Here is a 26,324-nt window from a genome sequence, read left to right as displayed (position 1 = left end):
CCATTTTATGTAGAGCAAAAGTCAAAGTCTGATCTTTTTTTTTCCCTACCAGTCTCCCCTTCCTCACTTTGCTTTAGTCACAGTGGTGTCCTTGTGGTTTCTTGAACTTTTCCAAGCACACTCCTACTTCAAGGCATTTGTCCTTTTTGTTCTATCTGTTCTCTTTTGTTCTTTCTTTGTCTCTATTCCTAGCTATTTTCATAGCCTAAAAAGAAGCCTGGAACACAGTAAAGGTTTTATAAATAGTTTTTCCTCCTGTTAAGTCAATAGAATGATCCTTCTAAAACACAGGTCTGATTCTCACATTCAATAGGTTAAACATCTTCCATGACTCATTGCTCTTGGATTAATATCTCAGTGACTTAGTGCATCACATAAAGCTCATTAGAATCAACCTTATCTTGGCTCTAAACTCAAATTTCCAACATTTCCATTCTCATTTGCACTTTCCTGTATTTTCACATAGTTGCACACTCTGTTCTAGCTGAAATTTCCCACCTCCTCCATTTTGCAGTCTGCTAAGTCTCTGTATTTCCAGAAACTTCCTATTTTAACTCATCCATCCATCTATCCATTTAACTAATAGATAATTTTGGAGTACCTGGCATATGCCAGGAACCATGTCAGGTACTCCCACAGCATCAGTGATTCTACTGCAACTGTTCACTTTTCTGGCTCACTTGCTAGTTTCTTGAGGGCTTGGCTACATTTCTCATCTCTGTATTCCTAGCACTTAGTGTTGACACAAGGCAGGCAGTCATCAAAACTTAACCAGCACTGTACCTTTTTTGGACAAATAACATCAAGTTCTTATTACAGATTCCAAATATACATTAACAATTCCTAAATGACTCATATTACCTGCCTATTACCAACTGATAGCTATAAAACAACAATTTCTGGTGTGATTGTAGAATTGAGACTTTTCTTAGGCATTTTGCATTATGTTTTGAAACATTTAATAATATTTTCTCTATTTAGATTTTTAAACTTTAGAATACCACCTCGCAGAGTTCAACACCTACACTATCATGATTTTGTGGCTAATTAATTAGAAAAAGTGCCAGATGAGAAACAGCATACTATTCTGACAATGTATTGCTATTGCTGTTATTCTACTTCCATTTTAGGCAGTACCAACAAAGTAATATAGTTGTACACCATTATTAATGGTTTTCCATGGCAATTTAGCATCAAAATCTAAACAGAGAAGAATAACATTTCACTAATCATCTTATTTATGACTCACTGCCTTGTTTACAGACCTCTGGAAATTATATTTGAAGAGCTTCCCATAAACATCTGATCTCTTTAATAATTCCATTTGTAAATTATTTAACATCTGCATCCTGCCGTTATGTAAGGACCATGTAGTTGTGCTGGATCATTAAAAATGCATTACTCTCGACCCCAGAATTCACCAATGGGATTTTATTATAAACACAATGAAATTTTGATTAGGGTTTTGAAAAAAGAGCTTGTCAAAGTAAATACTTGCTATCCATGTTGACATGTTATCACAGCACTGAAAAATAAGCAGCTTTTAAGAGAACAATGATAATTAAAGTAAAAATATATTGAATCAAAGGAAAAGAAATTATTTGAAAACCCCATAGTAAAAACATAAAATTACTCGCAAATTTAAAAAGTACTAGTTAGCTGAAAAGGAGAACGCATCCATTACCATCCAAAAGCATGGGATTCATTAAGTCACAATCAGATTGAAGTCCTCAAAGTAATCTTTCTTTTTAATTCTGATCGAATTCCACGAGCACTTAAAGAAACACAGTGACACAGCCACTTCTGGGGCTCACTAAAAACTGACAAGCTGTTATCCTTATGGGTAGAGCTAAAAAGTTTTGCCATTCCAAGACTGTTGGAAACTGTTTGTTCAGATGAGTCCCTTCACTAACAGAAATATGAACATTTTGTGTTCTTTGTGAATTTCATTTACAAATCTGGAAGATGGTTACTCCTTAATCTGCAAGAAGTTTATGCATAAATACCTTGAATTGCAGCACATATCCAGGCTTCAGAGTCAAATCTCGAGTTACTGCAAATCGGTCCCCATCTGATTTTCCAAACACCATGGCTGATGGCGTGGCAGAGCAGAAAGTTTCATTTTTAACCATTCCTTCATTAGCTAACATCAACCACACACTCATTTGATTCATAGGGTAATCAAAAGCTGGTTTCTCATAAAAGTTCTAATAGAAACAATACAAACAACACAGAAAGGCAATTTGATAGCTTTGAAAAGAAGAAAGGAATTTTCAGTTCATGACATGCTACTATGTGTATTACCATGTATCATTTGTGTTTCTAAGAAAATAAATCAGACTCTCAAACTGTTTTTTAAACTGCCATGAAGTTTTTCTCCTGATTATTTAACAACTGAAAGTATTTTGCCACTATATATCTAATTATTTTATAAACAAACTAATAATCACGCTTAATGAATTGGCCAAACTTTCTAGTCTTTTTTTTTTTTTTTTACATTTTTTAACATCTAAATAATCTGTGAAAGAGTAGCATAGAGAGGTAAAAAAATATTAGTGCAAACACATAAAACCAAACTACATGTTCAAGTGTCAAGCACTAAATCCTTGGAGGAGTCAGTAATCCCATCCTCTTTTACAATTCTATGTCATCCTGGAGTTTAGACATAATGAGAAATACCTGAGGTAAAGTTGGATTGACAACTGGGATGATCTGTTTTTGTTTCTCAGACAGAATGATGATGTCGTCAACTGCCCACTGGTCATAGTCTTCCCCTGAAAACACAGGCTGCCACCAGCGGAACCTGGTGCAGGGGGTCTTGGCAGCAGCTGGTAGCTCAAGATAGACAAACCTGCATAAAAGCAAATCATTTAGTGCCAGGAAAGGAAAAACTCTGTTTTTCTTAGCAGCTGTTAAAATAACACTAGTAGCAACAAGAGAAAGTTTAGTTTTGCTTGATCTCTTGGTATTTTTGAGAAGTTTCTAAGTTTAGACAAATTAGACAAGAGGTTTAAAGTTGTAAGCAAGTTTAGTCTTGGTCCTAGTTTCTCCATTTGTTATGGTATCTTTTGGAGGCAGATATTTCAACTGAGTTTGATTAACTGAACAATGTCTTTTGACTACCAAGACAATGGTCATAACATTTCTAAAGAAATTCTTAGAAAGAACTGCTCCCTTGCATATTATTGCATTAAAATAGCATTAATTTTTTTTCAAAACAGTTCTTACTTTATTAAGGAAAAATATAAATAACCAGTAAAAATGAAACATAAATCACTGATAATCTACCACATGAGAATGGCCTCTGCTAACAGTTTGCTGTATAACATTAAAGCATGTACTCTTATACACAGGTGAGATTATATGTATAATTTTGTATCTTACAGTTTAAAAATGAACATTATATCATAAGCACATCCTCATGTCAGTAAACTTATTTAAGATCATTTTACCATTTATATAATTTTTCATCATACAGATGTGCTACTATTTATTTCATCTTTCCTTATAAATAATTCTGTGATGAAAGTCTATGCATATAGTTTTATGTACACCTCAGTTTATTTCTTTAGGGAAGATTCTTCAAAATGGAATTACCAGGCCAAATAAAATGGTCATGTTTAAGGCTCTTGATTTTTCCAAAAATCCAAAGGATTTTTCCAAAATTCTTTCCCGGAATAATGGCATGCAGGATGACATGAGAGCACCTGTCTTGCTGCTCCATGTGGAAAGAGCATTTTGTGTTATTAAAAAATGACCAGCTGACTGTTGAAAAATGGTATCATTTTTTATTACCAGAGAGGTTGGATATTAATTGTATTTTATTAAACATATGTCTTTCTTGTTTTGTAACATCTATTCATTCCTTTTACCTATTTTTCTACTGGATCTTAGTGTTTTTCTTGATAATTTTTATGAGCTCTTTACAGGAACACTGATCTTCTATTTCTCATATTTGTTGCAAATATTTTCTCAGTTTATTTTTTTAAATTTTTTTCTATTTCCTTTGAAATGGATGTGTTACATGCGTGTTAATTCTTCTACTGAATTTATGTATAGAAAGTTTAGATATGTTCCCAAGATCAGATAGTAATCTAAATGTTTAAATCTTTAACCAGTCTTTAACATTATCATCTGAGATGTTAGATGACAATCTATATAGATATTTCCCCCCAAGAGCCTACCCATTTTTTTCTAACACCATTTGATTGAATGACCATTTCTTTATCATTGATAATTGATGTGTGTTTTTTTTTTTTCACATATAAGTTTGTATGTATATCTGAGTTAATTTCTGGGTCATTTGACTTGATTGTTCTATCTATGCACTGGTAGCATTCCACTTTAATTATGTAGGTTATACAATATATTATAATATCGTGTAGGGGATCCCTCTATATTTAACCAAAAGTTTAAACTATTTTTGTCAGTTTATATTTCTAGACATAAAGTTCCAAAAAAACTACCACTAAGACTCTGGTTGCAATAGTATAACATATAAATTAAGAGATATCTTCATATCATAATGTTCAGTTTTCCTATCCAAGGATGCTGTATTATTTTCCATTTATTTGTTCACTTCCTTCACAATTTGAAAGAAGTTTTGAAGCTTTATTAAAGTTTTCTTTACAGAGATTCTCAGTATTGTTAAACTTATTCCTTATATTTATGTATTTTCCGGCATGGGGTCTTCTGATAGCTTCCAACTCAGAATCTCTTAACCATTTTAGTGTCATAGAAGTCTTTGAAAATGTGGTGAGATAGTTAGGACCTAAAGAAAAATTCCCTTAAATAAAAATGGAATATATCTGGAATTTAAAAAAGCTATTGAATTTTTGTTTGTCTATATAGTAATCTTCTTACTTTACTGAATTCTCAGTAATTTCCAGATTGACAATGCTATTCCTTAGAAAAAATATACTTTGAATAGCTTCAAACTGTTTAAACCAGTTGGCCCCATTATCAATTTCCTTTCTACTGTATAGGGGGAACCTCTCCAGGCTTCCATCTCCCACCTACCATACCTGACTCTCTTCCTGGATATTATGATTCTCGTTAGACCCAGTTGGCTTTCACTGGTTTCTGCCTTTCCCCTGTGTGCCTTAGAAGTAATGCTTTTGGTTGGTCTCTCTGCATATCTAATTGTGTTATATCATGGAGAGTTATCTCTCCTTGAAATGACTCAATGTTTCAAACACAGCAACATCACCCTTAACCTTCCTGAAATCATTAGAAGGCAATCAGAACTGGTTACCTGGGTTTGCTGAAGTCTGAGAAGTACATTTCTGCCAGCAGGTGCCACTGGATGCCCCCGTTGTTGCTGTACTGGAGGAGGACACCCTCCTCTCTGCTGTCAGGCTTGTTGCAAGCAGAACTCTCTCCACCGATTTGGATGTAGAACTGGACAAAGTCCACCCAAGAAGTATCCAGATCCCAGCTCACCAACTGTCTTTTCCCAGCCTTTCCAAAGAACAGAGAAATCACAGATCCAATTATCTGGGAGCAATTTGTCGTTTCAGTTTCAAATTTGTATGAGCATCCTGGCTCTATGTGAAGTTGATCATGTTCTCCTTTATTGTTGAGAGGAGCAAGTTATGTTATTTAACTGTTCCTGGATACATTCTATTAATATCCAGGACTTGATTATGAGACCCCTGAGAACTGCTAATTACACCAAAGAGTATTCAAAAGTCTTTAATAACAAAGCAAAACTCATTTTAATTAAAATACTTCCAGTATTCCCTTTGTAAATCTCCTCCAGGCAGAGTCATGGAGCAGAAAGATCATACACATACTTTGAAATCAGTTGGAGCTGGGTTTGAATCTCAGCCCATGATTCATGCTGTTCTCTAGCTGCGTGACCTTTCTGAGCTTTTATTTTCCTCAAAAGTACAATATGGGTAATAATACCTTCCACATAGGGTGTTGTGACAATTAGGTGAAATAACATGCTACATAACTTGCCTAGCACATGGCATGCTTTCTTGAGGGAATAATCTCTGCATACATATGCCTTGACCCTACTCCTACCTGGGCACTGAAGTGAAACAGGTAAGACAGAAACTTCTGAACAGAGAGTACTGAAGTCTCTTGGGCTCCCAGTCAGTCAGCCTGTGTGTCTCTCTTGGAAACAGAGAAGGTGGGAGGGATCACTAAATAAGTTTTTGCAACCACTAAATGATCTCTTTGTGTCTTAAAAATGTTAAAAAACTTCAAATCCGGTAACTTGCTTCCTTTGTTTAGTGTCACAGGAAGTGCCCCTGCCTGTCACAGTTCTGTTGCAAAATGTATTAGACACAAATTGACAAGTCTGTCATCACTTATCTGTAAATGGTTTCATGCTGCTGCTGCTGCTGAGTCGCTTCAGGCGTGTCCAACTCTGTGTGACCCCATAGACGGCAGCCCATCAGGCTCCCCCGTCCCTGGGATTCTCCAGGCAAGAACACATGCTAACAGGATTGAAAAAATGTTTGCTGATAAGATTCCTTCACCCAAATCAAATCTGCCAAAACTAATCCATGGATTGCACTGATTGGTCTTGGAGAGTTTTCGAGAAGTTCAATTAAGTTAGGAAGAAAATCTGAGAGAGGATACACAGTATAGAGCAAAGCATCCCTCACACTTATAATTTAAACTCCACTCTAATCCACTAAGTTAATTAAGAAAGGGTTTCAGTTATTAGAAGTCACAGGGGAAATACTTGGTGATAATTATGGGAGTACACAGTTACTGATAAATCTAAAGCCAATTAAAAGATCCCAAAATAGACAAGGATGCCAGCAAAAAGAAAATTAAGGTTAATCCTGAGACAGGAACTTGGTTTTTGGAACTCTCAATTTTATGTATATATTAGAAGAAATCTTAAAAGTAATATGCATTTTCAACATATTAGATGTGCCTTTCATTTTTCTTGCTATTGACTTGACATATTGTAAGTATGAAACACCTCAGAGATTACTATAATCCGTCCTAGAATTTTCATGCCTCAGGATCAGTACAGGAAGAATGATTTTGAGAAGAATCTAGCTGGTTAATTCCCACCCAGCAAAATTCTATGAAAACCCTGGCATTTGGAAATGAGCCAGAAGGATAAAGATCTAAGATGAGAAGTATAAAAATCCAGCTATCATAATTAGATGGTTGGAATGATTGCCTATTGCAATATTCACAGAATAGTGTTCTTTTTCCAGGAGAATATGGTATTGCTCTATAATGGTTCTGAGAGCATTTTGTGGGATTTTTGTAAATGGTGAAAAATATATAAATGCTTGGTGTGGCACTGAAGATGTTTTTTCTAGAGTAGCACAAATTAATTTCTTTTGTTCAGTGACCTGAAATGATGAACATTGTTTTAAAGGGGGTAAAAAAGAAAAAAGAAATGGCTCATGGTAAACCATTCTGTCAGAACTTAGAATCTGATGTAACACATAGTTTGTAGTTTTTTTTTTCTATCATACTATGATCAATGTATTTATGTGTATGTGTAGATATGTGTGACCTATATTTTGGTCACCTGATGCAAACATCTGACTCTTTTGAAAAGACCCTGATGCTGGGAAAGACTGAAGGCAGAAGAGGGCATCAAAGGATGAGATGGCTGGATGGCATCACGGTGCAATGGACAAGAACCTGGGCAAACTCCGGGAGATGGTGAGGGACAGGGAGCCCTGGTGTGCTGCAGTCCATGGGGTCACGAAGAGTCAAGACATGACGAGGCGACCAAACAACAACAAGGAGCATTTATATCTATCTATCTATGTATACATAGACATGTAATGTGAGTGTATGTGTGTTCAGATAATAGATTAAGGATTTTCTCATTGCTGGGGAGTGGAAAATATGCTCCAGTATTCCCTAACATTTTAGGTTAAAATGTCTTTAGGGTTTACATAAAATAATACAAAATTTAAAGGTAATGTCTTTAAAATCTTGAGCCTTTATAATAAAACCTCTAAAACACTTTACAAAACTTCATGTTTTGTCTTCCATTAAAGTTGTCTTTTCAGATGATCAAGCTTGATTTAGAAAAGGCAGAGGAACCAGAGATCAAATTGGCAACATCCATTGGATCACTGAAAAAGCAAGAAAGTTCCAGAAAAACATGTACATCTGTTTTATTGACTATCCAAAAGCCTTTGACTGTGTGGATCACAATAAACTGTGGAAAATTCTGAAAGAGATGGAAATACCAGACCACCTTACCTGGCTCCTGAGAAATCTGTATGCAGGTCAAGAAGCAACAGTTAGAACAGGATATGGAAAAACAAACTGGTTCCAAATCGGGAAAGGAGAACATCAAGGCTGTATATTGTCACTGTGCTTATTTAATTTATATGCAGAGACACCCTTATGGCAGAAAGCGAAGAAGAACTAAAGAGCCTCTTGATGAAAGTGAAAGAGGAGAGTGAAAAAGTTGGCTTAAAACTCAACATTCAAAAAACGAACATCATTGCATCTAGTCCAATCACTTCATGGCAACTAGATGGGGAAACAATGGAAACAGTGACAGACTTTATTTTCTTCGGCTCCAAATTCACTGCAGATGGTTACTGCAGCCATGAAATTAAAAGATGCTTACTCCTTGGAAGGAAAGTTATGACCAACCTAGACAGCATATTAAAAAGCAGAGACATTAGTTTGCCAACAAAGGTCTGTCTAGTCAAAGCTATGGTTTTTTGAGGAGTCATGTATGGATGTGAGAGTTGGACTATAAAGAAAGTTGAGTGCCGAAGAATTGATGCTTTTGAATTGTGGTGTTGGAGGAGACTCTTGAGAGTCCCTTGGACAGAAAGGAGATCCAACCAGTCAATCCTAAAGGAAATCAACCCTGAATACTCATTGGAAGGACTGATGCTGAAGCTGAAACTCAATACTTCGGCAACCTGATACGAAGAGCTGACTCACTGGAAAAGACCCTTGATGCTGGGAAAGATTAAAGGCAGGAGGAGAAGGGGACAACAGAGGACGAGATGGTTGGATGGCATCACTGACTCGATGGACATGAGTTTGAGCAAGCTTTGGGAGTTGGTGAAGGGCAGGGAAGCCTAGCATGCTGCAGTCCATGGTGTCACAAAGAGTTGGACATGACTGAGTGACTGAACTGAACTGAAAGTCATCTTTAATCAAAAAGCCCAGCAGAAAAATAATTTTACTATATTTATTTGAAAATAACATTTTTTTAGAACTTCCTATTGTTTCCACTTTTCTTTCCAATTCATTCATTACTTTCTTCAAATAATTATTGATTGCCAATTATACCAAGCTCAACACCATGTGTTGTATAAACAAACTAGAAAGGAGATTTTGCAGACATAAGCAGGGAAAGTAATGACAATTTAGAGCTACAGACCAAGTTCTATTCCTTGTTAAATCCCACTTGGTCATCTGATCAATTATCAAGGTTCCAATTTATTCAGTCTCAAGGGTATTTATGGATATGTAAATACCTAATGTAAGGCATGCATTTTTGAGTAGAACATCTTATCTAGAAGTTTGGCTTAGTCAGTAATTCTGCATTTTTCTGGGTAATGTGAGAATAAAAATAAAAATATGATCTATATATGTAAGAAACATTGACAATGAGAGAGGCAGTCAAATAAAGGAGAGATCAGTGTCGTCTGCCATAGTCCCAGAAATCCCCATGGAAGTGAAACCAAGCAGGACCCTGTGGGGCTCCTGGTTACAAAAGCCTTTCCATGTCCCCTGTTCCTTGTTGGTAGGGAACAGACTCCAGCCTTCAGGACCTTCCCTGAATCCCAAAGAGTAGATTCAAACAGTTGCTAGTCAGGGAAGGGAGAGGATGCAGAGACAAAGGAGGAACAATAAACAATAGTGCAACCTTGTGGCAGAGTCCTGTTCTGCCTAAAGGGAAACACATAACAATATCTTTGCATTTTTATAGAACTAAAACCCCCACCAAGCGGAAGATATCTGCATTCTTCATTCCAGAGAAGACCACTGAGGCCAGATTAAAAGAACTAGAGCAGCATCAAGAAACTATGCGAGACCAGGATAAAGGAGTGCAGGCTCTACACACACCCTAATCTTGGTCAGCAGCAACCCCACTCTTAAACTACCGCTATAAAATTCCTCACCAAATCCTCCTGGGGTAGAATAGTTTTTCAGGGCAGGAATACACTGTTGTCCTCCTTTGCCCGGCAAAGCAACAAAGCTTTTCTTTTCTATTTCACTCAGAACTCCATCTCTGAGATTTGATTCAGCACCAGTACGCAGAGGCTGACATTCAGCATCAGAAGCAGCAGGATTTGGGCAAAAGTTTTATATGGATATCAGAGATGGTGGAAGGCATAATGGAAAGCAGTGAACACTAAGCAAAGAGGGAAATTGGCAACATATGGGATGATGAGGAGAGTTTCCAGTTTGGAGAAAAGGGTTCATGTTTGGAAAAAGAAAATGAGTTATGCAGTTAGGGCAGCAGTCCTGGAGACTGTCCTGAACACTGGTGATAGAAGAATGACAAGGCAGAAGCATGTTTTTAGATTGACTTCAAACCTCTAAGGAACCCTTCCTTTGGGTTACTATCCCTTCTCTACTTCAATCATGCTGGCTGGTGGGGGCTGTCAAACTGTGTATTCCACCTCTCTGCCAATGGAGTGAGGATACACCTCTGGCCATGCCCATCATATGACACCATTCATGTACATGTGATTGATCAATCAGAAACCTTACTCACATTTTCCCATGGAGTTGCTTATAGGGCTCTGTGGCCATGGCCACTCTCACAATGACTGCTGACCTGAAAAAGAGTCTTCTGTAAAGGAGAGAGTTCTGTGGGCATTTGAGTTTCCAGTTCTAGGTATCTCTGTGGCCAGTTTCATCTAAGCCCTTCCTGTTTTGATTACAAGAACTAAATTTCCTTCTTTTTTGCTTAAGCTAGTTTCTCTCACTTAGAATTCAAAATAGGTCTGACTGATACAAGAGAAAAAAAGTAAATCTATGATCTTTAGGTATCTTGACAAAAATTTACAGAGAAAGTTGGTACAGGAGGAAGAGATTGATTTTATTTTTGAAATGCTTATTTTATTAGTGGCAGGGCATGCCTATGGAAATATTCAATGATACCAATTTGAAATTCATTCTCATAAACTATGATAGCTAACACTTATATGCTTTTGAACTGTGGTGTTGGAGAAGACTCTTGAGAGTCCCTTGGACTGCAAGGAGATCCAACCAGTCCATTCTAAAGGAGATCAGTCCTGGGTGTTCATTGGAAGGACTGATGCTAAAGCTGAAACTCCAATACTTTAGCCACTTCATGCGAAGAGTTGACTCATTAGAAAAGACTCTGATGCTCGGAGGGATTGGGGGCAGGAGGAGAAGGGGATGACAGAGCATGAGATGGCTGGATGGCATCAAGGACTTGATGGACATGAGTTTGGGTGAACTCCGGGAGTTGGTGATGGACAGGGAGGCCTGGCGTGCTGCGATTCATGGGGTTGCAAAGAGTTGGACATGACTGAGTGACTGAACTGAACTGAACACTTATAATGGTAATTCTATGTGCCCAACACCATCCTTTATTCTTTACCTGCATTAACTCACTCCCAACATCCCACTTCACAGTGGGATGTGACACAGAAAGATGTTATAACTCTGCAAGGTGAACCAATACATGAGTTTTGGAGCCCAGGTACAAAGCCAGGTAGCTTGACTCCAGACATCATCTTTAATTAAGAGGAAGAAATATTAATATGTAACCCTTACATGTTTAAAATATCTGTGTTTTTTAACACACATGTTTACTGGGCTGTTTGGGTACATACTGGTTAAGGATTCATTTGTGTTAGTTGCTCAGTCACATCTGATTCTTTGTGACCCCATGGGCAGTAGCCCACCAGGCTCCGCTGTCCATGGAATTTTCTAGGCAAGAATACTGGAGTGAGTAGCTGTTCACTTCTACAGGGGATCTTCCTGACCCAGGGGTCAAACTCAGATTTCTCACATTGCAGGTAGATTCTTTAACATCTGAGCCACAAAGGAAGCCCAAGGATTCATCATCTTGTTTTAGAACTGATGGTATCAGAGACACAATGTTTCCATTTCTGCAGGATTAGACTGTGTATCCAGATCTATAGAATGTGTATTGGTCACTTATTGAGTATCATCTCTAAGAATAATGACCAGGGAACCTTCAATGTCAATAGATAAGAATATCATTAAATGGAATATATCCCTGATTTTCTGTCATTCTCTCTTGTTTATTTGCTGATTCTTGGTTCTGCACCTGTATCAAAACAAAAGCTGTAACTATTTTTACATTTGCATAAATTAATGTGTTTGGGATTTCTGCCCAAACAGGTTCTGCAACATATCAGCCCTGTGATATAACATCCACCTTTATGTACTTGCTATATGATGTGGAATGAGACATTTCCCACTTGTCCTAGAATTGGTGGTTATAGTCCTTGCTGGAAAGAAGTGGCACTAGTCACTCCACATTCTAAAGAGAGCTGCTAATAATTACGGTTGCATGCACTGCTCAGGTTGGAGAGCTGGACCTGCTCCTCTCTGCAGTCCTTTTGAAGACTATATGGAGAGATCAACTGGAGGAGAGAGGAAGAAAAGAATGTCCTTCCTAGATTGTAGCAAGGGAGGAGAGGGAGGTGGTTCTCTCAACCCCATTCCTCACCAACCAATGTGTGTTAGGATTGTTCCAAGAGAATCAGACTTAGGGATTCTGGCTGGCATCTCAGTCCCTAGTTGGTGTATACTGATTTGTCTGCTTCCACTGGGGAAGCTCAAGCCTGCAAGATAAACTTCTACTTGGAGTCTCTGTTATGGACTTCATGTTAAGGTGTTCCCAAATTCACATGCTGGAAGACTAACCCTTAAAGGGATGGTATTAGGAGGTGGGGCCTTCGGCAGGTAATTAAGTTATGAAGGTGGAGTCCTCATGATGGAATTAATGCCCTTATAAGAAGAGACAACAAGAGAGTCTGCTTTTTCTCTCTCTGCTCTCTCTTGGGGATTCCCAGGTGGTGCTAGTGATAAAGTACCTGCTTGCCAGTGCTGGAGATGTAAGAGACGTAGGTTTGATCCCTAGGTCAGGAAGGTCCCTTGGAGGAGGGCACTGCAATCCACACCAGTGTTCTTGCCTGGGGAATCCCACGGACAGAGAAACCTGCCAGGCTCCAGGTCATAGGGTTGCAAAGAGTTGGACACAACTGAAGCGACTTAGCATGCACGCTCTCTTTTGCCTCCTGTGAGGATGCAATGCAAAGATGACCATCCTACAAGTGTGGAAGCAGTCACTTCACACTAGACACTGAATCTGTTGGTGCCTTGATCTTAGACTTTCTAGCTTTCCCAAGTGTAAGAAGAAAATGTTTGCTGTTTCAGTCCCCTACTCTATGGTATTTTATCATAGTAGCTCAAGTTGACCAGGATGGTCCCACATCAGCAGACACCACAAGCAGCCACCAAACTGAGTGGAAATAGGACCTAAGATGTTTGCTATTGATGGACAGCTGGTTAGTTCCCTAGGAACAGCTCTGCACACCTCCACCCTCATCATTACCCCACATTCCTCCAATCATATTCTTGAGGTTAATGGCAATAAGTTTAATATTAATTAAATATTAATAATTTTAATAAACTTACTAATCCAAGTTTAATAAACACTTCTAGAAGTACTTTCTATGTGTTAGGTACTGTTCCATATGATTTACAAGTACTAACTCATTTAACCTGCATAATAATGCTGATGATATATATATATATATATATATATATATACACATGGTGTTTTTTTTTTTTTACCAATGAGGAAGCCAAGCCACAGACAGGTTAAGGAATTTGTTCAAAGTCACACAGCTAGGAAGTGGCAGAATCAGATTGAAACAGGTAGTCTGGCTACAGAGTTGCTATTGTTAACTTCTAAGCTCCACCACCACTCACATCCTTACTCCCAGACCCACATGCTCACACACCCTTCAAAGGCTGGGATGAGAAGGGGCCAAGACCCTGCCGCACTCAAAGCCTCTCAAGACACAAGCGTGGCTGGCACTGGAGGAAAGGAAAGCAATGAGCTTTAAATCAGGTACAAGAGGGGCAGGAATTTTAGATCGACCTACCTGGATTTGTAGTAAGCAAAGACAAGCATAAAACTATGAATTTCTCAAATAGAGTTAAGGCACAGGAATTTGGCAAAGTCCAATCAAAAGCAGAAGAAAAGAAAAATAAGAGATAGGTTACCCACTCCGGTATTGGGTTTCCCTTGTGGCTCAGCTGGTAAAGAATGCTCATGTGGGTTCAATCCCTGTGTTGGGAAGATCCTCTGGAGAAGGGAAAGGCCACCCACTCCAGTATTCTGGCCTGGAGAATTCCATGGACTGTATAGTACATGGGGTTGCAAAGAGTCAGACACAACTGAGCAACCTTCAATTTCAATCAAAAGCAGACAAAGTGGGAAAAAATAAAACTACGTCACATTTGTACCTTCTGAGTTCAGACTTCTCCATAACATCAGTCACATATTGAAATAGCCACTGCCCTGATAGCTTACTCTTGGCTCTCACTCATACCTTACTGAAATATAGAGATGATCCAGAAGAGATGACCCCACACCCTTCTTCGGGTTTTACAATTTGTCCCCCAATAACTTCTTGCCAGTCAGACTCCCAAGCACTCGGGTTCTCAAAGTCTGACATGATCGTGGAAGGAAGGGCAGCTTCTGGGTGGCACTCAGTGCCCTGGTATCCCTGGTCACACCTATGAGAGAGGAGGGCTGAGTGAACAAGTGATAGACTCATATGTGACTGCCACAGCCATCTGACCTGCAACATTCGCTACGTCTCAGTTTTGCTCAGGTATTAGCATCTGCACTAGACTTTTCATTACACTGTTAGTCTTTCTACATGGTGGTAACAACCTTCAGTTTTTCACATGGGGAAAAATGGACAGAATCCATTTTTAAAAGAAAGTGCTATAACGGTAGAAATGAAGATAATGAAGAAAGATATGGGCGTATATGCACATGTGTGGTTGGGTAGAGGGGAAGGATTGTGAAATTTTCCTGTAGGCTTAAAAGGTCACATGTAAATGTTTGTCTGCTCACCCAACACTTAACTGTGGCCATGTTTTATAGTTCCTCCTTCTGATTAAATTATGTATTTTTTAGAGTCTTTAAGTATTCAAGTGTGTTCCTATCATCCTCATTAGCAATAATCACCATCTCCCTCTATATACAACCTTGAGCTTCTGGTGAAGTGATGTAGGACAGTATGCAGCAGCTGTTTGGCCTGTGCTTTAAGACTACCAGAGGAAGGAAGGAGAGGCAATAGCCAAGCTCTATTAACTAAAAAAAAAGGACTTTAGGGCTAGCTGATAAACTTTGAAATGTAAACCCAGGAGGTTGCATCTGAGGTTTAGAATACATGGCTTTATACTTGTTGAAATGCAACAATATCTTTTACATCTAAAATAAGGATAGAGCCCATCAGGAGATGAATGGATAAGGAAGCTGTGGTATATATACACAATGGAGTATTACTCAGCCATTAAAAAGAATGCCTTTGAATCAGTTCTAATGAGGTGGATGAAACTGGAGCCTATTATACAGAGTGAAGTAAGCCAGAAAGAAAAACACCAATACAGTATACTAATGCATATATATAGAATTTAGAAAGATGGTAACGATAACCCTGTATGCGAGACAGGAAAAGAGACACAGATGTATAGAACAGTCTTTTGGACTCTGTGGGAGAGGGAGAGGGTGGGATGATTTGGGAGAATGGCATTGAAACATGTATAATATCATATAAGAAATGAATCGCTAGTCCAGGTTTGATGCAGGATATGGTCTGTTTGGGGCTGGTGCATTGGGATGACCCAGAGAGATGGTACAGGGAGGGAGGTGGGAGGGGGGTTCAGGATGGGGAGCACATGTACACTCATGGCAGACTCATGTTGATATATGGCAAAACCAATACAATACTGTAAAGTAATTAACTTCCAATTAAAATAAATAAATTTAAATTAAAAAAAAAAGGATAGAAAGGAGGATCGTTTTCCTTTGGCTATTTCATTATTTATCAGGCTATCCCTAGAAGTCTTATGGCACCTGTTGTGGTATCGTTGTAAACACACACCCAGAGAAGCAGAGTCAATCGTCCCTTCTGACACATATACCTGCACATGCCGCGGTCGCAGGAGCCATGCCCACTGCACATGTTGGGGCACTGCTGCCCAATGTAAATGCTGTCTAGAGCCCACTCGTCTTGAGCTGTGTAATAGCTCTGACTCCAACGGAAGCGGGTGGCACTGGACCTAGAAACAAGTCAAGGTATAGTAGTAAAAACATGACATGGGTCATACAGACAACGCCAGAGTTCAAAATTCTCCAGAGAACTAACTCTTTGGAACTTGAATTTAGATGCTGATCATTTTTCTTTAGTGGTTTAATTTCCACTCAGTTACTGTCTGATTCAACAATTCCATCTTGAAGAAAAATCTACTTATCTATTTATATCAGTCTTAATTTGAGACATTTTAAAGAAAAATACAGTATCAGATTTTGTTGCTGTTGTTGCTTAGGGTTTTGATGCTAGGAAAAGAAAAGAAGATAGACTAATTTTAAAAAATAAATGTTTATACAAAACTGTCTTTCACAGATGAAAATGCGCAGTGTTTATCTTACAGTAATGCAGTTTCTTACAATAAATGTATCAGTAGTTATTCGAAGACTTCCAGTTGGCTCTCAATATAAAACAAAAGTTTTGTTTGCAGGTGCTGTTTTGGGATTGAGAGGATGGATGACATTGTACTATTTTCCAAGTAAGAACGTCTGGGTTCTAAATCCTGCTTATTATTTCTAAAACATTAACTTGCTTGGTTTTCATGGACAAGTTGATGTTAAGTGGAGATAAAAACTTAAACAGTCCGTTACACATAGAGAAACACTTGGGACCCTGATTCAAATGAGATATAAAGTCTAAAGAAGACATTCTGAGAGAAATGCCAAGAGGGTTTCCATTCATTGACTACCACAAAATGTGGTTTTAAAATCACATCATACTTTTCACCTCTAGGAAGTTTCAGGTATCCACAACCAGTTTTATCTGGTCAAAGTGCAAAACAAGAGAGAATAAACAACAACAACAAAATGTGCAGAAAAGGCGTGAATGCTCAGTTCAATTGATTAAACCCTCCCCAAGTACACTAGCTACAGACACACTTGATCTTAATGGCTCTGAATGATCCATTAAGGTCTACTGCATCAATTATCCACATATTAAATATTCCCTAAGTACATAACAGACTGTTAAAATCCAGACTAAGCCTTTACTGCTTATTTTACTAATGATATGTGGTTGATATGTTGTATTTTTATTCATAGTAGGATAATTTCAGGATTCACTGAGATGCACCCAGTAGACACAGGTTTGCAGCATATCAGTGCTCTTCCTGGTACACACAATGAGACAGATGTCCCCTTCCATGGTAATAGTTTATATTTGGAATCTAATAGCCATCACAATTTTCATAGTCCAATTAAGAAATGTGTTTTAGAAAAGCTTACTATAAAAGTAGGGACATTATCTTGGAGCCCAACAGAAGACAAGTAAATTAAGACTCATGCACCACTGTCATTTAGAGAGATGACTATATTCTTTTAAGACTGATACAATCTGAGTCAAGCTGAGGGTCACAGGTGTCTAGACTGTGAGTTCTCTTGGAGACAGGGATATCTTTTTATCTAGTAGTTTGCACAGGAACAGAATAAAGTAAGCGTACAAAAAAAGTCTGCTAAAAAATGAACTGATGAGTGGATGGACAAGGCCGGGAAAGGGCACCCTGTTTCTGACTTCTGTAGGTAATGGAGTGAAGAATGTGTTAGGAGTCAGGGGACTTGACCCCAAGGACCCTGGCTCTGCAATTTATCAGCTGCCTGACCTTTAGTGGGAAATTTAAGCCTTCAGGAGCTTCTAGTTCCTCACCTCTCAAATTAGGAGATTGGGCGAACTGATTTCTAGGATCCCTTCCAGCTCAAAAATTTAAAGACTGCTCTGGTGATTTGCTGACAGAGGTGATAGTTTATTTTCTTTATAATCACATGCTTACATGAAACCCATGGCATATATTATTTTGAAGTTTTGATGTTTCAAATATTAAAATAGGGTTGGAGGGTTTCAGAAATCTGACCTAATTTACGCTTCTAAACAATCACATTAAACACATTCCAAATCCTTTTTATAAATAATTTATCCTTACATGTATCTCTGAACTCTTGAAAAGATATTTCATAAGATAAAATACTTAAAGTGAATTATTCCATTTAAAATGACAATCCACAGTTTCATGTGCAGATGTTAATTAACAGAAGAGAAAGTGAAAGAGTTGAATATTGGCTTCATTTTTAGTGAGAAAAAAAAATTAGTTGTGTGAGCAATCTCCAGCTGATCACATGTGAGAACACAAGGTGTGATCTCACTGATTTGCAGCTGCGTCACTGCTAAATATCACCCCCAATACAAATATTTAATTTGCCAATTTTCTCTTTCTCTCTCTCTCTTCTTCCTCCTCCCTGCCTCTGTCTCTCAAAATTAAGTATTCTTTTTTTTTCTTTTTTTTTTTTATTCAATTTTAATTAAAAAAAAATTATACATGTGTTCCCCATCCTGAACCCTCCTCCCTCCTCCCTCCCCATACCATCCCTCTGGGTCGTTCCAGTGCACCAGCCCCAAGCATCCAGCATCGTGCATTGAACCTGGACTGGCATCTCGTTTCATACATGACATTTCACATGTTTCAATGCCATTCTCCCAAATCTTCCCACCCTCTTAAGTATTCTTAAGAAGAAAATCCTGTGCACTTTGGATTGAGTCTGGATGTGCCACTACTGCCTAGTGGATCATGAAATGAAGTTGACCTGCATTTAAAATCCAAGCTATAGATTTTCAAACGCAGCAAAACTTGACAGTCTCTTTTTTATTTGATTCCCTCCAGCCTTATAAACTTCTAGAGTGAAATAAAACACCACTGAGTCATCTCTTGATAGTAAGCTAACTTGAGGAATCAGATTAAATGAAAGCTGACTAAACTGTATTTTCTACCTTCAGTGACTGTAATTACATTTACTCAATTATTCTGAAACTCATTCAGTCATTAGGTGTTGATTTGTTTATGAAGTCAGCAACTGACAGCTGTTTGGGTCTCATTAGGCTCTGTTCTTATGTAAATGTCTCTCATAAAAATGAAATTAATTTTCATTGGCTAACAAATGTTCAGTTCATATAAAATATAATTTCTTTGAGCAGGTGTATACATATTCAATATTTCAATCTAAGTTGTCCTATCTAGCATATCTTCTAAAGTTAACAGATCTTTGACAATGCAGATCACATTTGCTTGTCTGTGTTCAATTTATAGTTGCATATGCTTGAATCAAAACAGCAGAAGAAAGATTTGGCAGAAGGAATACTGCTACAAACTAAACTGTAATTTCTTCTCCCAATGCTTGGGAAAAACCTGCCATCTGCAAAAGTCTGAAATGCACATAAGAAAGTTAACAAGTCAAAGAGAATAAATATACTTCATTTTTACAGCAGAGCTTTAGAGCATTATAGGTACAAAAACAATGATAATAACTAGTTGAACATTATTTTTTAAACAATTACTGCAATAATATTTAGTTTAAGTATTAGTCAGTAGAGATATTAAAATAAATAGCCTATTGGACTGTTTGTTTTTCAGAAATAGTTTCACTTTCCTCACCCAGGGCTTTGAAGGAAATTTGGAAAAGCAGAATTCAATAATTTACCTACATGTACATAAAGGCAAGCTGTCAAGAGAGAATAATCTAGTAGATTTTTTTTTCAGTTTGTAAAAAGATATGGCTTGTAATAAAACATCTCTTTGGTTCATCAAGGCATACTGAATTGAAATTCTATTTAATTTCCCAACATTTAATGAATATCCCAACAATATGTCAGGTGTTGTGTAAAAACTAAAGACTTTAAGAATCAATATATTTCCTCTCAAGTGCCTAATAAATGAAGGAGGGCATGGCAACCCACTCCAGTATTCTTGCCTGGAGAATCCCATGGACAGAGGATCCTGGCAGGCTACAGTCCATAGATCACAAAGAGTTGGACATGACTGAAGCACCTTAGCATACATGCACTTATGCCTAATAAACATTGATGAGAATTTGATTTCTTTTTAACTACATTAAAACGCAATCCAGTAGTACTATCTTTTAAGCTAAGAGATAATAATACAACATACAATTTTAGTGTTAAGTAACTTGCAAAGTCCGTTTTGATAAAGGACAGTACTTTTGGGGATACTGTCTAAACTATGGAACATTCCCAGAATAAACCATTTACTCTGGGAATAAAAATCTTAAATATATTGTCAGGATTATCTTACAATCATAATTTTGAAATGGTAACCCACATGTCAATGAATAAAAATCAGTGGTTTTTAAATAATGAGGTAATATACATAATGGTGAAATAATGGGGGCAAATTAGAAAAAAAAACACCACGTCAGTAGCTTTGCACAAACTGACAGGTATTTCAATTGCTTGATATAATGTTTTTTTATAATCTTGATAGACATGCTTGGAATATCATTGAAATTAAATATAAATCTTGATTATATTCCCAGCAGTAGATATAAAAGAGTAGGATGTTAGAGAAAGCAACAACTTGTTATACAAAGCATAATTGAGTATCCAGGAAATAGTTCACAGTTGGATATAAAAAATATGTGGAAATTAAAGTTCAAGCATTTTGTTCAAACTGACATAATGATGAATCTTTAAAAATAATCAAGGAGGTATTCTTCTATAATGCAGTAATTCAATGTTCAACTAAAGGAGGTATAATAATTTTAGGTGGTTATCTAGCCAGTTGTTTTTGTGTAGAGCCTAATTCTCCTATTAAATAGTCCAAGAAGGGTTGAGTTAGTAATTTTCTTTAAAAAAGGGGTCTAGGAAAGCAGAACCACAGAAAAATATAATTTTTTGTCTCTTTTATGCCTTTTCTGCTACACAAAACACAGAACTCCAGAGGTGCTCGGGATCTTTAAGATCATCTAATTCAACCTATTCATCATATACGTAAGGAATTCGTTTGAAGAGGCTGTGAATGGCTAAAGCATGAAGTCAGTCATTAACAGAGATATACTGAGAACTCAGGTGTTCTAATTTCTGGTCAAAGCTTTTTTCTTCGGTGAGCTTATCTTGTTCCAGGGTTTAAACAGTACTCATAGTTTTTAACTTTTAAGCCCAACCTCCCTTTTAAACTCCAGATTCTGAAGTCCAATTGGCTTTTTTACTTGAATGGATAAGTATCTCAAAATTCATAGCACAAAACATAAGAAGCATATGACTTTTAATCCAGTGTCCTAAATCCACTCCTCCAGCCTCTCCCTTCTTAGTCAGTGGTACTACCATTCGACATTTTTCCCAGACCCAGAATTTAGAAACTGTTTTTGATTCTTCCCATTCTATCCCAGCTCCCATCTGGTCCATCAACAAGTCCGATTTCATTAAAATAAATTTCACAAATGATGGCTCTTGCCATGTCTGTTACAATCATACTCCAAGCCACCTAAACGTTTGATGCTTGGACCACCCCACACCCCCTGAACTGGTCTTTCTGTCTTCACTCTTTATCCTACAGTCTATTCTTCAAACAGGCCTCAGAGTGATCAGTCTAAAAGGAAACAATGCAATATTTGGGGAAAATGTGCTTTTCTCTTTCATATTATCAAATATTAAATTTTCTCCCTAGTTACTGCGGCTTCTGCCTGGGATGATTTTCATTCTTACTGAAGGAGAATAGAGAAAAAAGGACATGTTAAGTTCGGGATGGGGAACACGTGTATACCTGTGGCGGATTCATGTTGATGTATAGCAAAACCAATACAATATTGTAAAGTAATTAACCTCCAATTAAAATAAGGGAACCCTCTTACACTGTTGGTGGGAATGCAAACTAGTACAGCCACTATGGAGAACAGTGTGGAGATTCCTTAAAAAACTGGGAATAGAACTGCCATATGACCCAGCAATCCCACTGCTGGGCATACACACCAAGGAAACCAGAATTGAAAGAGACACGTGTACTCCAGGGTTCATCGCAGCACTGTTTATAATAGCCATGGCATGGAAGCAACCTAGATGTCCATCAGCAGATGAATGGATAAGAGAGCTGTGGTACATACACACAATGGAGTATTACTCAGCCATTAAAAAGAATACATTTGAATCAGTTCTAATGAGGTGGATGAAACTGGAGCCTATAATATAGAGTGAAGTAAGCCAGAAAGAAGAAAAACACCAATACAGTATACTAATGCATATATATGGAATTTAGAAAGATGGTAACGATAACCTTGTATGTGAGACAGCAAAAGAGACACAGATGTATAGAACAGTCTTTTGGACTCTATGGTGGGGGGTGTAATTTGGGAGAATGGCATTAAAACATGTATAATATCATATAAGAAATGAACATCACTCATTATCAGAGAAATGCAAATCAAAACCACTATGAGGTACCATTTCATGCCAGTCAGAATGGCTGCGATCCAAAAGTCTACAAGCAATAAATGCTGGAGAGGGTGTGGAGAAAAGGGAACCCTCTTACACTGTTGGTGGGAATGCAAACTAGTACAGCCACTATGGAGAACAATGTGGAGATTGCTTAAAAAACTGGAAATAGAACTGCCTTATGACCCAGAAATCCCACTGCTGGGCATACACACTGAGGAAACCAGAAGGGAAAGAGACACGTGTACCCCAATGTTCATCGCAGCACTGTTTATAATAGCCAGGACATGGAAGCAACCTAGATGTCCATCAGCAGATGAATGGATAAGAAAGCTGTGGTACATATACACAATGGAGTATTACTCAGCCATTAAAAAGAATACATTTGAATCAGTTCTAATGAGGTGGATGAAACTGGAGCCTATTATACAGAGTGAAGTAACCCAGAAAGAAAAACACCAATACAGTATACTAATGCATATATATGGAATTTAGAAAGATGGTAACAATAACCCTGTATATGAGACAGCAAAAGAGACACTGATGCATAGAACAGTCTTATGGACTTTGTTGGAGAGGGAGGGGGTGGGAAGATTTGGGAGAATGGCATTGAAACATGTATAATATCATGTGTGAAACGAATTGCCAGTCCAGGTTCGATGCACGATACTGGATGCTTGGGGCTGGTGCACTGGGACGGCCCAGAGGGATGGTATGGTGAGGGAGGAGGGAGGAGGGTCCAGGATGGGGAACACATGTATACCTGTGGCGGATTCATTTTGATATTTGGCAAAACTAATACAAAATTGTAAAGTTTAAAAATAAAATAAAGTTAAAAAAAAAAAAGAAATGAATCGCCAGTCCAGGTTCAATGCAGGATACAGGAAGCTTGGGGATGGTGCACTGGGATGACCCAGAGGGATGGTATGGGGAAGGTGGTGGGAGGGGGGTTCAGGATGGGGAATACATGTACACCTGTGGTGGATGCATGTTGATGTATGGCAAAACCAATACAATACTGTAAAGTAAAAAAATAAAAAAAATAAAAAATAAAAGAATTAAAATAAATAAATAAATAAATTTATATTTGAAAAAAAATAAAAGAAAAGAAAAAGTAGGCCTTTGCAGGAAGAAAACAGATTTGCAGTCCAAACTTTTGACATAGGAGTTTTTAGATTCCTGTATCATTCTCCTTTATATGTCAAACCCAAAGAAACTGGCTCAATGAGTTTTCCCATAAAATGAAAAGTTGAGGCAAAAAGAGAGATGAGGAAAAGCTAGGACACTTTGGAAACCAAATTTTCATTAGCTCTTTTTTTTCAAATATCCCCAGTACAAAAAGAAAGATCTTTCAATTCTAAAATAAAAAAAGAGGAATGCATACTGCCATCTTGTGCTTAACTCTTCTTCATATTCGTCATGCTAGAAGAGATGTAAAAGTTAAAGTGATAGCCATATCTGAAGGTGTCGTCTCTCACCAAGTTTTCTGGGGAAGAAGCACTATGACTCTTCTCCACTGTGTGAACTCACTGGCATGGTAAATACTTGCTGATGTAAATTCCTGGCAACTCGGCATACTTGGAAGGCATTCCTAAAAGAGAATCAGGGAAAAATTTAACTCAGCTTCTATTTCCTCAGAGCAATATGTTTACTCACTCAAAACAAGTGAAAAAGACCTTAGGGAAATCTAATGTTACAATCTTAACCATTTGCAATATGGATACAATCCATAAATTTTCCTTCTGTGAAGCTGAAATATTTGGGAAATAAATGAGACACCACAAGGCAATGAAATGTCTTCAAATAGCCACGTGGAAAAACAGAAGGTGGATTAGGGTTCCTTTTTTGACCTGTTAGTGTCACACTGTTATTTGGTACATATTGTCACTTCAGTCATGTCCAACTCTTTGAGACCCTGTGGACTGTAGCCCTTCAGGCTCCTCTGTTCAAGGGATTTACTGGGAAGAATACTGGAGTGGGTTGCCATGTCCTTCTCCAGGGGATCTTCCTGACTCAGGTATTGAACCCATATCTCTTATGTCTCCTGCATTGGCAGGTGGGCTCTTCACCACTAGCACCACCTGGCAACATTATCCTATTCAGTATGATATTTATGCATATCAGTAGTATATGCATAAATATCATACTGAATGTATGGATCACCAGCATGTATATGTATTTCTTTTTTGTTTTTCAAGGCAGGAGATATATTCTTAGTGTGGTCTACTTGCAGGTGAAGAGACATAAAAGAACAGATGAAGACATGCTACAGGGAAAGAAGAAAGAGACTTTATTATAGAGAAAGAGAGCTAGAGAAAATAATGTTGAAAACACCATCCTAGTATATCTATTACCATATTTTCAAGATTTTCAATTGCCCTTTAGCATCTGATAGGCATCCTTATAATCCATTTCTGAGTTTATGTCAATTCTGTTACAAATAATATTGTTCTTTTTCAACCAAACTTAAACTTTTAGAATTTGAATTCTCTGCTCACTATGTAAAAAGGTGAAGTCTACCTATCACGAGTTTTAGAGAAAATAGACTTACCTCTTGGACGAGGTGCCAGGTGAGGCCATGGTTGGTTGAATACTCTAGTTTCACCTGATTGTCCATGTGTGGGGTATATTTCTGGCCACAGCCCATCACCAAACTGAACTGAATCATGTAAGATGCTCCTATCTGCATTGATTGTGTTTCCACATAGCGCATACTGGAGGCAAGTTTAGAATCTCCTGTAAAACTGAAAGACAGAGGTAGAAATTATAAAATTTAAAAAAGCAATATATTATGGAAAAATTAAGCTCTTCATTTCATACCATATGCCAAAATAATTTTATTTTACTTATTTAAACCTTGCCAAGTTCTAGAATGGATTTCAATTAATTTTAAAAAGGCAATTTGAAATAATCTGCCTATCAAAAAGCAGTATTTTTTTTAAGGTGATACCTAGAGTGGTAAAACATATTTGAAAATGGGTATGTACTCATGTACCACTCAAATGTATAAAACCTTTGACTCGTTTCATGGACTCTATCCCAAGGAAATAACTGGTAAACATTTTAACGTCAAACTATAGGGAAACTGGAATGCTTAAGTAAACTGGTATAGTCACTTGACAGACTGTCCATATTTCAAATATTTATGAAGGTAATATAATCAAATTATTGTACATGTAACTAAAATAAGTTTTAAAAAAATTTGCAAAATGATGCATAATGGAAATTTACCAGAATGTTTGCAGTGGCTGTGTTTGGTGATAGGAAATGGGACAATCTGAAACTTTTCAGTTTTAAAATTCTCCAGTCTTCAGTACTCAGCTATTAATTACTGAAAATGAGATAATGTGGTTTTAATGGTTGTAAAATTCCCATGATTTACTGGGTCCCAGGTGGCACAGTGGTAAGGAATCCACCTTCCAGTGCGGGAGATGCAGGTTTCATTCCTGCATCGGAAAATTCCCTGGAGGAAGAAATGGTAACCTACCCCAGTAATCTTGCCTGGAAAATCCTGTGGACAGGAGATACTGGTGGGCTGCAATCCATAGGGTTGCAAAGAGTCAGGCACAATTTAGCCACTTGAGCACACATGAGCACACAATTGAATACTATGTGATTATAAACTGCTTGAAGGTATGCACAATTACTTTTTCAGAGAAAAGTTCTCAAGGAATTTGTAACCTAGCAGAGGAAATTAAAACAAGGACCTGCTTCACTGTAGTTAATATGGTTCAGTGTAAATATTCCCAGGGCCAACCACACTGGGATTTATCTGCCAGGGTACTTGGTACTGTGATTCTG

At 37.6% G+C, this 26,324-nt stretch overlaps 1 protein-coding gene across 1 annotated transcript in view; it reads right to left on the bottom strand.

Moving 5' to 3' along the window:
* RELN (reelin) overlaps positions 1 to 26,324 on the bottom strand; it is a 549,751-nt gene that overhangs the window by 118,015 nt on the left and 405,412 nt on the right. Inside the window, exons 21-27 of the mRNA XM_070369659.1 lie at positions 25,075 to 25,267; positions 24,002 to 24,114; positions 16,150 to 16,287; positions 14,544 to 14,730; positions 5,255 to 5,460; positions 2,680 to 2,851; positions 2,007 to 2,207 (exon numbers count right to left, since the gene is read on the bottom strand). Coding sequence (XP_070225760.1) covers positions 2,007 to 2,207; positions 2,680 to 2,851; positions 5,255 to 5,460; positions 14,544 to 14,730; positions 16,150 to 16,287; positions 24,002 to 24,114; positions 25,075 to 25,267 — 1,210 coding nt within the window. The remainder of the gene's footprint in view (positions 1 to 2,006; positions 2,208 to 2,679; positions 2,852 to 5,254; positions 5,461 to 14,543; positions 14,731 to 16,149; positions 16,288 to 24,001; positions 24,115 to 25,074; positions 25,268 to 26,324) is intronic.

This window comes from Bos mutus, chromosome 4, assembly GCF_027580195.1.
Source record: "Bos mutus isolate GX-2022 chromosome 4, NWIPB_WYAK_1.1, whole genome shotgun sequence".
In the NCBI taxonomy this organism is placed as follows: Eukaryota; Metazoa; Chordata; class Mammalia; order Artiodactyla; family Bovidae; genus Bos; species Bos mutus.
The sequence above is the reverse complement of the archived record's forward strand: the minus strand, read 5'-3'. Positions and strand labels throughout refer to the sequence as shown.